Source organism: Microcaecilia unicolor, chromosome 1 (assembly GCF_901765095.1).
Source record: "Microcaecilia unicolor chromosome 1, aMicUni1.1, whole genome shotgun sequence".
Classification (NCBI taxonomy): Eukaryota; Metazoa; Chordata; class Amphibia; order Gymnophiona; family Siphonopidae; genus Microcaecilia; species Microcaecilia unicolor.
Genome location: NC_044031.1, coordinates 270,478,631 through 270,492,121, shown reverse-complemented (window position 1 = coordinate 270,492,121; position 13,491 = coordinate 270,478,631). Strand labels below are relative to the sequence as shown.

Below are 13,491 nucleotides of genomic sequence, written 5' to 3'. Positions count from 1 at the left end.
TAAAATAAAAAGTATCAGTGATAAGGGACAGCCCTGTCATGTTCCTCGTGTAAGAGAAAATTGTCTAGTGAGGGAGCTATTAATAAAAAGTCGAGCGGTAGGGTTAGCATATAGAATTTTTATCACGTTTATAAAACTTTCACCTAGGTTGAACCAGTGTTATCCTGAGAATAAAAATTTCCATTCAATATAGTCAAAAGCTTTCTCTGCATCTAAGGATATTAAACATGCAGGTGTTGACATTTTACGAACCAAAGAGATAACATGGGAAAAGATCCTTGTATTATCAAAGGCCAATCTATTTGTGACAAAACCAGCCTGTGAAGAATGTATAAGCATACATATTACTGTAGATAATCTTTCAGCCAATATTTTGGCATAGATTTTACAGTCATAATTTAAGAGTGATATGAGTCTATAGTTTTTAGCTAGCAAAGGGTCTGTGCCACGTTTTTCAAGAATAATTATATTAGCCTCTGAAAAGGATCCCCTGCTCTCTTTCTTATTTTGGAAATGACCATATAAAGTGAGCAATTTTGGGGAGACACAGCTAGAGAAATATTTATAATATTCAACAGAGAAACCATCACTGCCAGTTTTTCCTGATTTAAGAGATTTAATTGCATCAGCAATTTCCTTAACAGTGATAGGTTTGTTGAGTTTTTCAATGTCTTTTACAGAAGTATAGGCTTTTCTAACCTATCTAAAAAATTGAAAATTTGGTTATCAGATGGATTTTTATGACACATATATTTCCATATAAAAATCAACAAAGTGTTGAAGAATATCTTTCTTCTTTATTAGAAGAGTATTTGGGTCTTTAAGGATAGCTGCAATACGAGTATGTTTCTATTTTTCTTTTAAGTAACGAGCTAGCATTTTACCTGCCAAATTTGACCCATGGTAGTAAGATGCCTGCTGAGAAAAATGAACAATGTCTGCTTATTTACTCAATTTTTGATTAAAACAAAATTTTAGTTTCTGTAATTCAGTTAATACAGATGGATTAGGGTGTTTTATATATTCATTTTCTAAGCTTTTAATTTCCTTCTCCAAAGACGAGTTCCTCTCCTAGTTTTGTTAAGATGTGAATTATACTTAATAATTTTGCCCCTAAGGTAAGCTTTATTTACATCATCTGTCATATTTGTAGAGAAGTAACTAGTTGACCACTTTATGATATTTTCACAAAAGGCAATATCTTGTAATAAAAGGGAGTTAAATCTCCAACTCCGTTGTGAAGAAGAAATAGAAGACAAACACAAAGACAGTGTAATGCAGGTATGATCTGAGAAGTGGATTGGTTCAATAGTTGTCCTTTGAATATCCTGCACCAGGGATTTAGAGAGAAATAAATAGTCCAATCTGGAATGTGAATCGTGAGGTGTGGAACCGAAAATATAATCCAAATCTGTGGGATGTTGTAGTTTCCAGGAGTCAATGAGATTCCAATTAACTAGTAAACTGCGTAGTTTCTGTGGTTTTAAGTGGTCTATACATCACTTTGGATTTGTGGTCCAGTAATGAGTCAAGAAGCAGGTTCACAAACTCCACAAATTATACTGTCCACATTTATTAATGCTAATTGAGAGGATAATTTGTCAAAAAAAGGATTATCAACATTAGGTGCATATATGTTCAGTAATGCAATTTTAAGTTGCGCTGTTTGGCGAACAACTAATATCCATCGACCCTCTGTGTCAAAAGATGAGACAGAACTGTATATTGATGAGATTTTGAGAGGATAGCAACTCCATTTTTCTTGACTAGATTAGGTGAAAAGTAACAGTCCTGAACCTAATCCTGTTTTAACTTTATAGCCTTAATATTAGAGAGATGGGTTTCTTGCAGGAACACTACAGCAGGGTGAAGTTATTTTAAAGTACAGTAATAATTATTTTGTACTTTATCGAATGAGATACCCCCTTAACATTCTATGACAAGATGTTAACATCCTTTGTTATAGCAGATAAAGTATTAAGAAGTAACAATTATCATATAATAAAATAAAATAGTGCAATATGTAAAATCTGTAACAGCTAGTAAGCTATCATAAGCATAAGTCAGACACTAATGGGTATAAGCCAAAAAAAATGCTAGGGTATAACAAAACAGAAACATCAGGTTACAGAGAAACCTGCCCCTCAGTTGAGGTAGAAGACAGGGGCCGAGAGCAAAAGTGAAGCAAAGGTGGAGGGAGATGCAAGTCAACAGAGATCTCCACTGTTCTTAGTAATACTGTGATCTAGATATAAAGATCATTGCATGATCAAGTAGAAGACATTCCTTGAGATTGTTGTTCATCCAGAAATCTTTCTAACATGGCTGGATCCAAGAAAGTTTTTGTCAAATTACAATAAGTAATCTTCATGGTAGCCAGTGAAAAAAGACCATATTTAGCATTTAAAGATTTGAGCCTTGAAAAAAACGTCAAAAAACACTTGCGTCTGTCAACAGTAGATTTAGTAAAATCCCCAGTAATTGTAATCTTGTGGTCATTCCAGAGAAGTGGTTGTTTGGACTTAGCAGCAGTAAGAACATCCAACAGTTGGGAAAAACGAAGAAGTTTTAACACAATAGGCCTTGAGTATTTTTTATTTGAGGCAGCCCGCGAGGGTACACAGTGAGCTCTTTCAATTTCAAATGCATGTGTGAAGCACAAGGATAACAGAGATTATATTAAAACTTCCAGAAAATTTAAGTTATCTTGCTCAGATTTCTCTGGAACCCCCAATAAACAAATGTTATTTTCTTCCATTGCATTTTTAAAATCCAGAATGGACTTTTGAAGTTTCCTGTTGTTGACGCTGTCATCTTCAAGAGCACTTATCCTGGTCTCAGTTTCCGATATACGGTTTTCCATTGTTGTATATCTCAGATAAAACTGACATTTCATTTTTGAGCTCTCTTATTGATAAAGCATTTTCTGACAGTACTGCAATTATTTCCTGCAGTTTCGTCGTAACCTCGGTAGCTGAGTCAGTGCCATCTTTGTCTTCTCTCTCTCTTTCCATGGCAAAGGGAACAGGTCTTGTTTCACTATTTTGGTAGCAGAACTTGTAACAAAAGCCGACTCAAGTTTGCCTTGCCGATGAGAAGCCATTAGACAAGGTTAGTTGATATATTTATACTTGATCTGGATCTAGATACAACAGTTTTAAAGGAGAAATCTCCGGAGCTCACAGCTCACACGTCCAGCCGCATGTAGAGCTCGAGCTCTCCGCTGATCTGAAATTCTGCTGAAAGGGACAAAGGTAAGAGCTTTAATCATATCTAACAGACTTCCTATGAACTCCAGTTAAGTGTCAGGCTTAGTTTGCATTAGGAAGTGTTGATGATGAATGCAAGTAATTCAAGTGCTTATGTTATGCTTGTCTGCCTGTTAGAGATGTAAAATTGAACAGTCAGTCAACCAAGCAGTAACACACATTGACACACAGTTTGCAGAGATATGCTAAAGCAGCAGCAAAATATTTTGTGGACACCCATTAAGGTGAAGCAAAGCTATAAAGATGTACATATAAGAGATGATATTTCCCAAAGACAGTATTACATACGTCCTGAGATTTCAACACATCTCTAAATAGGTATAGGCTTACAGAAGAACATAAAAACATAAGAATAGCCATACCAATGGTTTATCTAGCCCAGTATCCTATTTCCAATCGTGGCCAATCCAGTCACAAGTATCTGGCAGAAACCCAAAGAGTAGCAACATTCCATGCTACCAATCCCAAGGTAAGTAGTGGCTTCCCATGTCTACCTCAATAGTAGACTACAGACTTTCAGAAATTTGTCCAAACCTTTTTCAAACCCAGACATTCTAACTGCTATTACCATATCCTCTGGCAACAAGTTCCAAAGTTTAACTATTCGTTGAGTGAAAAAAATATGTCTTCCAATTTGTTTTTAAAGTATTTCCATGTAACTTCATTGATTGTCCCCCAGTCTTTGTATTTTTTTGAAAAAAAAAATCAATTCACTTTTACCCGTTCTACAACACTCAGGATTTTGCAGACCTCAATCATATCTCCATCTTAGCTGTCTCTTTTCCAAGCCAAAGAACACTATCTTCTTTAGCCTTTCCTCATATCAGAGGAGTTCCATCCCCTTTATTATTTTGGTCAGTCTTTGAACCTTTTCTAATTCCGCTACATCTTTTTTAAGATACGGCAACCAGAACTGAACACAAGGTAAGGTCGCACCATGGAATGATAGAGGCATTATAGTATTTTCAATCTTATTTATTATCCTTTTACTAATAATTCCTAGCATCATTTGTCTTTTTGGCTGCCACCGTACAATGAGCAGAAGATTTCAGCATATTGTCTACATTGACACCTAGATCTTTTTCTTGAGAGCTGACCCCCAAGGTGGACCCTAGTATCGGGTAACTATAATTAGATTTTTCTTCCCAGTGTGCATCACTTTACATTTGTCCACATCAAATTTCATTTGCAATTTGGTTGCCCAGTCTTCCTGCAATTCCTCACAGTCCTCATGTGTTTTAACAACTTTGAATAGTTTTGTGTCATTTGCAAATTTAATCACTTCACTTGTCATTCCAATTTCCAGATCATTTATAAATGTGTTAAAAGCACCGGTCCCAGTACAGATCCCTGCAGCATTCCACTATTCAGCCTCCTCCATTGAGAAAAATGGATATTTATCCCTACCCACTGTTTTCTGACCAATAATCACAATTTCTAATCTACAACAGAACATTGCCTCCTATCCCATGATTCTTTCATTTTCTCAGGAGTTTTTCCTGAGGAACTCTGTCAATAGCTTTCTGAAAACCTAAATACACTACATCAGCTGGCTCACCTTTAATTAACATGTTTATTCACACCTTCAAAGAGATAAAGAAAAAGATAAGGTAAGACTTCCCTTGTATTAAAATTGTCCAGGATAATTCTCTTAAACTTTGTTTTCATGAAATATATGTTTATGGTCCTTAAGTCTATGAAACGTAAGGTGTATCATTCCTGGCTCTCTCTTAGTGAGACAGATTCAACTGCCTTGATCTGCAATGAGCTTATGACGAATAGCTCCTAGTGTTTGCCATATGTAAAATCCCACACAAGGGTATGATTTGAAGCACATTCCAAGAGGCATAACTTGTAGATCCTTGAGATTCTGAGCAATGACGATATAATGGACTAATAAGCTGCACAAAACACGAGCCTGTGTCCTAGAAGGTGGCCCTTCAAAAATAAGCTGGGAGTGCTGGTTATTTTGTTTATTGTCTCTGAATTCAGTCATAAACCAGTGCACGGGTTTTACTGGGTAGCCATGTAGGACTTACAGCTTCTACCTCCACACTGGCAAGTTTTGACATGCTACTGCTGTGATAGATAGATAGTCTTACATCCTGCTAATACCTCAACAGTTCAAAGTGGGTAACACCATCTTAAGAAGCCAGAGACAACCCCCTGGAAATAAACAGATTATTATAACAATCAGATCAAGAAACAGTCTAAAACATATTTTTTGAAACAGGAGAGTTTTGACTTTCTTTCTGAAGTCTAAATAAGATAGGGTGGAATGAAATATAACCTTTAACATTGTTCAATATCTGGCTGCTTGAAATACTAGAGTTAATTCAAATAAATGTAATCTTTCTCCTTTCGCTGATGGAAATGTAAAATACATGTCACCGTTGTGTCTAGACTTCAGCACATTAGGAAACTGAAAATGATTATATAAATAACTGGGTGCTAAACCATACAATATCTTAAAGAGAAAACAAGCCAACTTACAGATGATTCTAGCTTCAATTGGAAGCCAATGAAGTTTAACATAGCTTGAAGAAATATGGTCAAACTTGTTGAGGCCAAAAATTAAGCAAACAGCTGTGTTCTGAATTGTCTGAATTTTTCTCAAAAGGTTTTTACTGCAGCCCAAATAAATAAGATTGCAGTAATCCAAACTGTGAAATCAAAAATGACTGAACCAAAAATCTAAACTCGTCTACTTCAAAGTAATTCCAGACACATCTTATCTTTTGCATTGTAAAAAAGCTTTTTTCACCAAAAAAGAATTCTGGCTTTCTAAAGATAATGAACTATCAACCAAGATCCCTAAAATATTGATTGCTGGTGAAAATTCATAATTGATTGGCCAATACTAATAGGCAAGGTGGACCCTACAAGTTTAGTCTCTGATGGATAAAGTGCTTGCTAGGTTCAATGCCCAGACCTCCTCCAATGGTAACCAGCAAAAAGGAAGTATGGGTAAGTGTCTAAGGCACTCTGTGGAGGATCTCAGAATATTCAATTTGTTCAATTAGCTTTTAAAGCCCATACCCCCCCCCCCCTGCCCCCTAGTACATGATACTTTGGCAGAACATTCTTGCATATACTCAGAAAGGCTAGATGCATGTACCATAAAAGTCTGTATTCAAGTATGCCAAGTGTGCTATGTAGCATAATTTATAAATGATCTGGAAATCAGAACGGTGAGTGAGGTGACTAAATTTGCAGATGACACAAAACTATTCAAGGTTGTTAAAACACATGTGGACTGTGAAAATTGCAGGAAGACCTTAGGAAATTGGAAGACTGGCCATCCAAATGGCAGATGAAATTTGATGTGGACAAATGCAAAGTGATGCACATTGGGAAGAATAATCAAAATTATAGTTACCTGATGCTAGGGCCCACACCTTAGGGGTCAGCACCCAAGAAAAAGATCTAGGTGTCGTTGTAGACAATATGCAGAAATCTTCTGCCCAGTGTGTAGCAGTGGTGGCCAAGCAAGCAAATAGGATCTAAGAATTATTAGGAAATGGATGGTAAATAAGACTGAGAATACTATAATGTCTCTGTATCACTCCATAGTGCGATCTCACCTTCAGTATTCCATTCGGTTCTGGCCACCGTATCTCAAAAAGGACACAGAATTAGAAAAGGTTCAAAGAAGAGCGACCAAAATGATAAAGGGGATGGAACTCCTCTCATAAAGGAAAGACTAAAGCGGTTAGGGCTCTTCAGCTTGGAAAAGACTGCTAAGGAGAGATATGATTGATGTCTACAAAATCCTGAGTGGTGTAGAATGAGAAGAAAATAGATTTTTTACTATTTCAAAAAGTACAAAAACTAGGGGCCACTCAATGAAGTTACATGGAAATAATTTTAAAACAAATAGGAGGAAAAAATTTTTCACTCAGAGACTAGTTAAGCTCTGGAACTGTTTGCCAGATGATGTAGTAAAAGCATTTAGCATATCTGAGTTTAAAAAAGGTTTGAACAAGTTCCTCGAGGAAAAGTCCATAGTCAGCTATTGAGACAGACATGGGAAAGTCACTGCTTGCCCTGGAATTGGTAGCATGAAATGTTGCTACTAATTGGGTTTCTGCTAGGTACTTGTGCCCTGGATTGGCCACTCTTGGAAACAGGATACAGGGCTAGATGGACGATTGGCAAGTCTTACGTTCTTATGTTTCTCACTTTCTCACAACAGTGAACAAATTCTTGCTGATCCCATTGAGGAAAAGTTATCAGCAAATTCTTTCAACTTTCCTGAGTGAAGTGGTTTGGTAGTTGTGTTAGTCCACTTTTAAAGGTAATAAATAGAAATAAAACAATGCAAGGAAATAAGGGGGATCCTACACACTTATCTTCAAATGTAGTATACATTATTCAATGCAAAAAATGTGAAGGATGCTATATGGAAGAGACCAGACCAAATGCTTAATTCTCAATTTACATGGGCACCACATTAAACACTACAGTGCTAACTAGGGTGACACCTCTGTAGGACACCAGTTTTGACAGACCAGAGCACTGCATGAATGACTTTATGGTGAGAATACTAAAGGGAAATTTCAAAACCATCCAGGAATGTTAAACCTTTGAAGTTAAAATGATGATATATTTTGACACACACCAGACAGGACTTAAGATCTGGGTTTCCTATCACTTCATAAACCATAAAATTATACTACTTTGGGGCTCATTTTCAAAGCACTTAGACTTACAAGTAGGTTACTATGGAACTTTGTAAGTCTAAGTGCTTTGAAAATACGCCTCTGTCACTCCCTTATCACCTATCCGTCTCTCCCTGTTTCTCTCCCCACCCCCCCACTCCTACCTTTCCCCATGAGACTGTCATTGGAATGCTTTTATGTTTCACATATATATTATGATATGTCATTATTTGCTCATTTCTGAACTGAAGGTATTGCCTTCAAAGCGAATAAAAAAAAATGTAATGTTAGTCCAATAAAAAAGGTACCTTATTCTGTTTTCTATGTTTTGTTTCATTCCAATTTATTACCTTTCAACTTTCCAAAACAGTATGCAAGTGCAAAATGTGTAAAATGGAAGAGTGATTTGGGTGAGGTTTTGGTAAGTCTTCTGCAAGCTAAAATCTACACATGAATCCCCCAGTTCGGAAAGAGAATGCACATATATGTCCCTAAGTATCAAAGTCTGTATTTACAACTGCTCCTTTGCATGTGTAAGTTTGTAACAAGGGCTGGTCCAAACAACAACTTAACAGGAAGTATTAAGGGCGCTCTCTCCCTTATTAAATGGTGCTTCTTTCCTTCTTTAATTTGAAAACAAACAAGGACTGAGGCCTCTATTGTTAATTATACCCATGTAGGTTTGCAAAGTGGAAGGCATATACATGTAAGCAAGGAGTGGCCTAATTTTTAGAACAGAGGCTTGAGAACCAGTGGAGCCTGCTTTAACTCTCAGCATGATTCCTTGTGGTCATGGCCAAGTCACTAAATCGTCCATTGCCTCACATACAAACTAAGATTATAAGCTTAGAGTACAAATAAAAAAGGTGCTATCATTTACACATGTAAATTGTGGAATACCAACTTCCATATATAAATGTCAGCACTTACACATGCAAATTGCTGTTTTCTCACCATTTAGGTTTTCAATGTGTATGTTTGTAAAATGGCTGCTTCTGCTGCACACGCACTCCTGCCTACGCTTATGATTTATTTAAAATGGGGCTGAACAAGTCTCAAAGGATGCAATGCAAGACGGTTGCATAGCATTCAGAAAATGTTTTCTCCTAACACAGCTCAAGACAAGACACTTGCTTCCTACATGTCTTATATTTCTTAGTACATTTAAGGGACATGACCACTACAGACAAGCATGGCAACTGAGACTAGCTGAATCCTTCAGTCGCACTTAATATGATTTTTGTTGTTCTTCCTTTGTTGCTCCCTGGGACTACAAACAGAGGCCATCTTCCTCATTTGCTTGCACACATCCTTGATCAACAGGAATTTCCAATAGCTCTTTTGGAGCATCCTAATTCTCAGATGCTGAACCAAGGTGTCCCGCGCTCTTCTCTGACTTGCAATTCAAATAGAATAGAATTGACTATGTGAAAACCAGAGGTCAAATTAATGACCTATTCCTTGTCCCTGGAAAAGAAGCATGCAGAGGAATTGAAGAGGATTCCTGTGAACTTTCAAGAGGCGCCTTCAGTGTATATTTATGAGCTTGCACTGGATCCATGGATTGACTGAATTTCAGGGCTTAAGGTCAACTCCTGGGGTCTCAGAGTGTTGCTGATAGTACAGAGCATGTGGTCAAACACTATCTGAGAGAAGCTTCTTGAGACTAACAAACTCTTGATGTTTGAAGCTCACTAAATGCCAATACTCAGCAGTACAGATAGGCAGCAGAAAGTAAATCACTGGACACCGAGTAGCGCTGAACTAGTCGATGCCTTTGCCCAACACACTTCATGTAATCAATAAATGCTACTGCTGCCCCTAGAGTTCCTCCTCAAAATTCCCTAACTAAAGACACAATGGACCACAGAAGGAAAGCTGCTGTCCTTCAACATGTGTTGAAATGAATCAAAACTTTGATACTGGCCCTTTGAAAGCCAGTGGCATGCAGAACAGAATTGGCAGAAGGTAGAGCTTTCCTCCATGACGTGGGGACTAGAGTCCACTCTAGAATCCCCTTGAGCTTCTAAGCACAGGAACACTATCAACAATAGACTTTCCATTTCAGTGAAGCCTTGGCACCATCTCTCCACTGTTCTGTACTCAAGCACTTGAAACCTGATAATGGGTGCATGCTGAGAGATCAAAACATGCCTCAGTTTTGGTCCCTGTTCTAAGGCTTTGGTGCTGAAAGCATTCATGCTTTATTCAATAACTCCCTGCCTCCAGCAACCACCAATTAAGTAAATTTGGACTTTTTCTTCAATTTTTCCAAGATGATAGAGTCTTGTATTGTGGATGCTAAGGCCCTAGGCAACATCCTGGAGCACAAACTGCAATACACACTGTGATCCTTAACAGGGTACTTGTGATGATCTCATGAGGAGGGGTAGGGGGGGGGGGGAAGAAACCAAAAGCATTGAAAATCTCATGGGTAGAAAAATGTGTCTTTTGCTCTAGCAGTACGTTTCTTGGCTAAAGCTGAAAATATCAATATGTAAGACTACAGTAACCAATTTTTAGAGACCACAAGCTACTTAAGCACCAATCATTAAGTCACTTAACTAATTTGCCAGAGTACTAAGTGTGTGCCAGTCAAAGTAATCATATTTCTATTTACATACAGAAAGCCAACATAAGCATGCACACATAATTACCCTTAAAAAGAAAACAAAAAGTTGCACATGAAAAACTTAGAAGTTTCTCCCCATAATACAGATCTCTTTAGCTTTCAAACAATACACAAAAGGAGCCCATGGAACACCAGAAAGGGGTAATTTAAGAACATAAGAACTGCCATACTGGGACAGACCGAAGGTCCATCAAGCCCAGTATCCTGTTTCCAACAGTGGCCAGTCCAGGTCACAAAGTACCTGGCAAGAAAAGAAAAACTCATTATCAATGTTATATTTCAAACAGAGTGATTAATAACAATGATTTAAGGACCACCAATTTATAAAACATTGAGTTAGAAAACAAAACCAGACAAATAATCAAGCATAACAATCAGAAGCAACTTCAAATGCCGACAAAAGCAACTACCTCACTGCTTGCAAAAGTAAAGGACATTTTACAATAGAGAGAAGCAAGACCAAGAAACATTAGAATGGGAGCAACTATTTAAAACAAAAAAATCACTATGTGGCAGTTCACTCACTCAGAAGATCCCATGCTTACAAAAATATGCATTTGATTTAAAAGTACCTTTCTGTTGAAGAATACTTTCGAATCTGCCCTTTAATAAACTCAATGGTAAAAAGCTGTGGATTTTCAGAGTCACTTACAAGTGCAAATATCTATAGAAGAAGAAAAAAAAATGCAACATTCAAATTTTTTAAAAATGCAGCTATGAAAATCTAACATTTTTCTAATCTGTTCTTTAATTATGGAGTTAATTTCCTGCTAATCAAGTGAAAAGCTGCAGTCATGCACTTTAGTAACTTCGATTCACTGGTAATTGCATAAAGAAAGTTGCTTAGCTATAATAGTTGTTTTCCATAAAGCGAATGCTACATACCTGTAGAAGGTATTCTCCGAGGACAGCAGGCTGATTGTTCTCACTGATGGGTGACGTCCACGGCAGCCCCTCCAATCGGAAACTTCTCTAGCAAAGTCCTTTGCTAGTCCTCGCGCGCCCGCGCGCACCGCGCATGCGCGGCCGTCTTCCCGCCCGAAACCGGCTCGAGCCGGCCAGTCCAGTATGTAGCAAGACAATACACTTCAAGGGAAGACACAACTCCAAAGGGGAGGCGGGCGGGTTTGTGAGAACAATCAGCCTGCTGTCCTCGGAGAATACCTTCTACAGGTATGTAGCATTCGCTTTCTCCGAGGACATGCAGGCTGCTTGTTCTCACTGATGGGGTATCCCTAGCCCCCAGGCTCACTCAAAACAACAACCATGGTCAATTGGGCCTCGCAACGGCGAGGACATAACTGAGATTGACCTAAAAAAATTTACCAACTAACTGAGAGTGCAGCCTGGAACAGAACAAACAGGGCCCTCGGGGGGTGGAGTTGGATCCTAAAGCCCAAACAGGTTCTGAAGAACTGACTGCCCGAACCGACTGTCGCGTCGGGTATCCTGCTGCAGGCAGTAATGAGATGTGAATGTGTGGACAGATGACCACGTCGCAGCTTTGCAAATTTCTTCAATAGAGGCTGACTTCAAGTGGGCTACCGACGCAGCCATGGCTCTAACATTATGAGCCGTGACATGACCCTCAAGAGCCAGCCCCGCCTGGGCGTAAGTGAAGGAAATGCAATCTGCTAGCCAATTGGATATGGTGCGTTTCCCTACAGCCACTCCCCTCCTATTGGGATCAAAAGAAACAAACAATTGGGCGGACTGTCTGTGGGGCTGTGTCCGCTCCAGATAGAAGGCCAATGCTCTATTGCAGTCCAATGTGTGCAGCTGACGTTCAGCAGGGCAGGAATGAGGACGGGGAAAGAATGTTGGCAAGACAATTGACTGGTTCAGATGGAACTCCGACACGACCTTTGGCAAGAACTTAGGGTGAGTGCGGAGGACTACTCTGTTATGATGAAATTTGGTGTAAGGGGCCTGGGCTACCAGGGCCTCAAGCTCACTGACTCTACGAGCTGAAGTAACTGCCACCAAGAAAATGACCTTCCAGGTCAAGTACTTCAGATGGCAGGAGTTCAGTGGCTCAAAAGGAGGTTTCATCAGCTGGGTGAGAACGACATTGAGATCCCATGACACTGTAGGAGGCTTGACAGGGGGCTTTGACAAAAGCAAACCTCTCATGAAGCGAACAACTAAAGGCTGTCCCGAGATCGGCTTACCTTCCACATGGTAATGGTATGCACTGATTGCGCTAAGGTGAACTCTTACAGAGTTGGTCTTGAGACCAGACTCAGACAAGTGCAGAAGGTATTCAAGCAGGGTCTGTGTAGGACAAGAACGAGGAGCTAGGGCCTTGCTGTCACACCAGACGGCAAACCTCCTCCATAGAAATAAGTAACTCCTCTTAGTGGAATCTTTCCTGGAAGCAAGCAAGACGCGGGAGACACCCTCTGACAGACCCAAAGAGGCAAAGTCTACGCTCTCAACATCCAGGCCGTGAGAGCCAGGGACCGGAGGCTGGGATGCAGAAGAGCCCCTTCGTCCTGCGTGATGAGGGTCGGAAAACACTCCAATCTCCACGGTTCTTCTGAGGATAACTCCAGAAGAAGAGGGAACCAGATCTGACGCGGCCAAAAAGGAGCAATCAGAATCATGGTGCCTCGGTCTTGCTTGAGTTTCAACAAAGTCTTCCCCACCAGAGGAATGGGAGGATAAGCATACAGCAGGCCCTCCCCCCAGTCCAGGAGGAAGGCATCCGATGCCAGTCTGCCGTGGGCCTGAAGCCTGGAACAGAACTGAGGGACTTTGTGGTTCGCTCGAGATGCGAAGAGATCCACCAAGGGGGTGCCCCACACTTGGAAGATCTGGCGCACCACTCGGGAATTGAGCGACCACTCGTGAGGTTGCATAATCCTGCTCAGTCTGTCGGCCAGACTGTTGTTTACGCCTGCCAGGTATGTGGCTTGGAGCACCATGC

General features: G+C 39.6%; 1 protein-coding gene across 4 annotated transcripts in view; it reads right to left on the bottom strand.

Annotated features, from left to right (window-relative positions):
- DNAJC13 (DnaJ heat shock protein family (Hsp40) member C13) overlaps nucleotides 1-13,491 on the bottom strand; it is a 542,758-nt gene that overhangs the window by 445,754 nt on the left and 83,513 nt on the right. For all 4 annotated transcript variants that reach the window (XR_003942499.1, XM_030206535.1, XM_030206508.1 and 1 more), the window contains one exon: nucleotides 11,135-11,226. Coding sequence is in view for 3 of the 4 variants with exons in the window: in XM_030206535.1 (XP_030062395.1) it covers nucleotides 11,135-11,226 (92 nt within the window). In the remaining variant the exon portion in view is untranslated. The remainder of the gene's footprint in view (nucleotides 1-11,134; nucleotides 11,227-13,491) is intronic.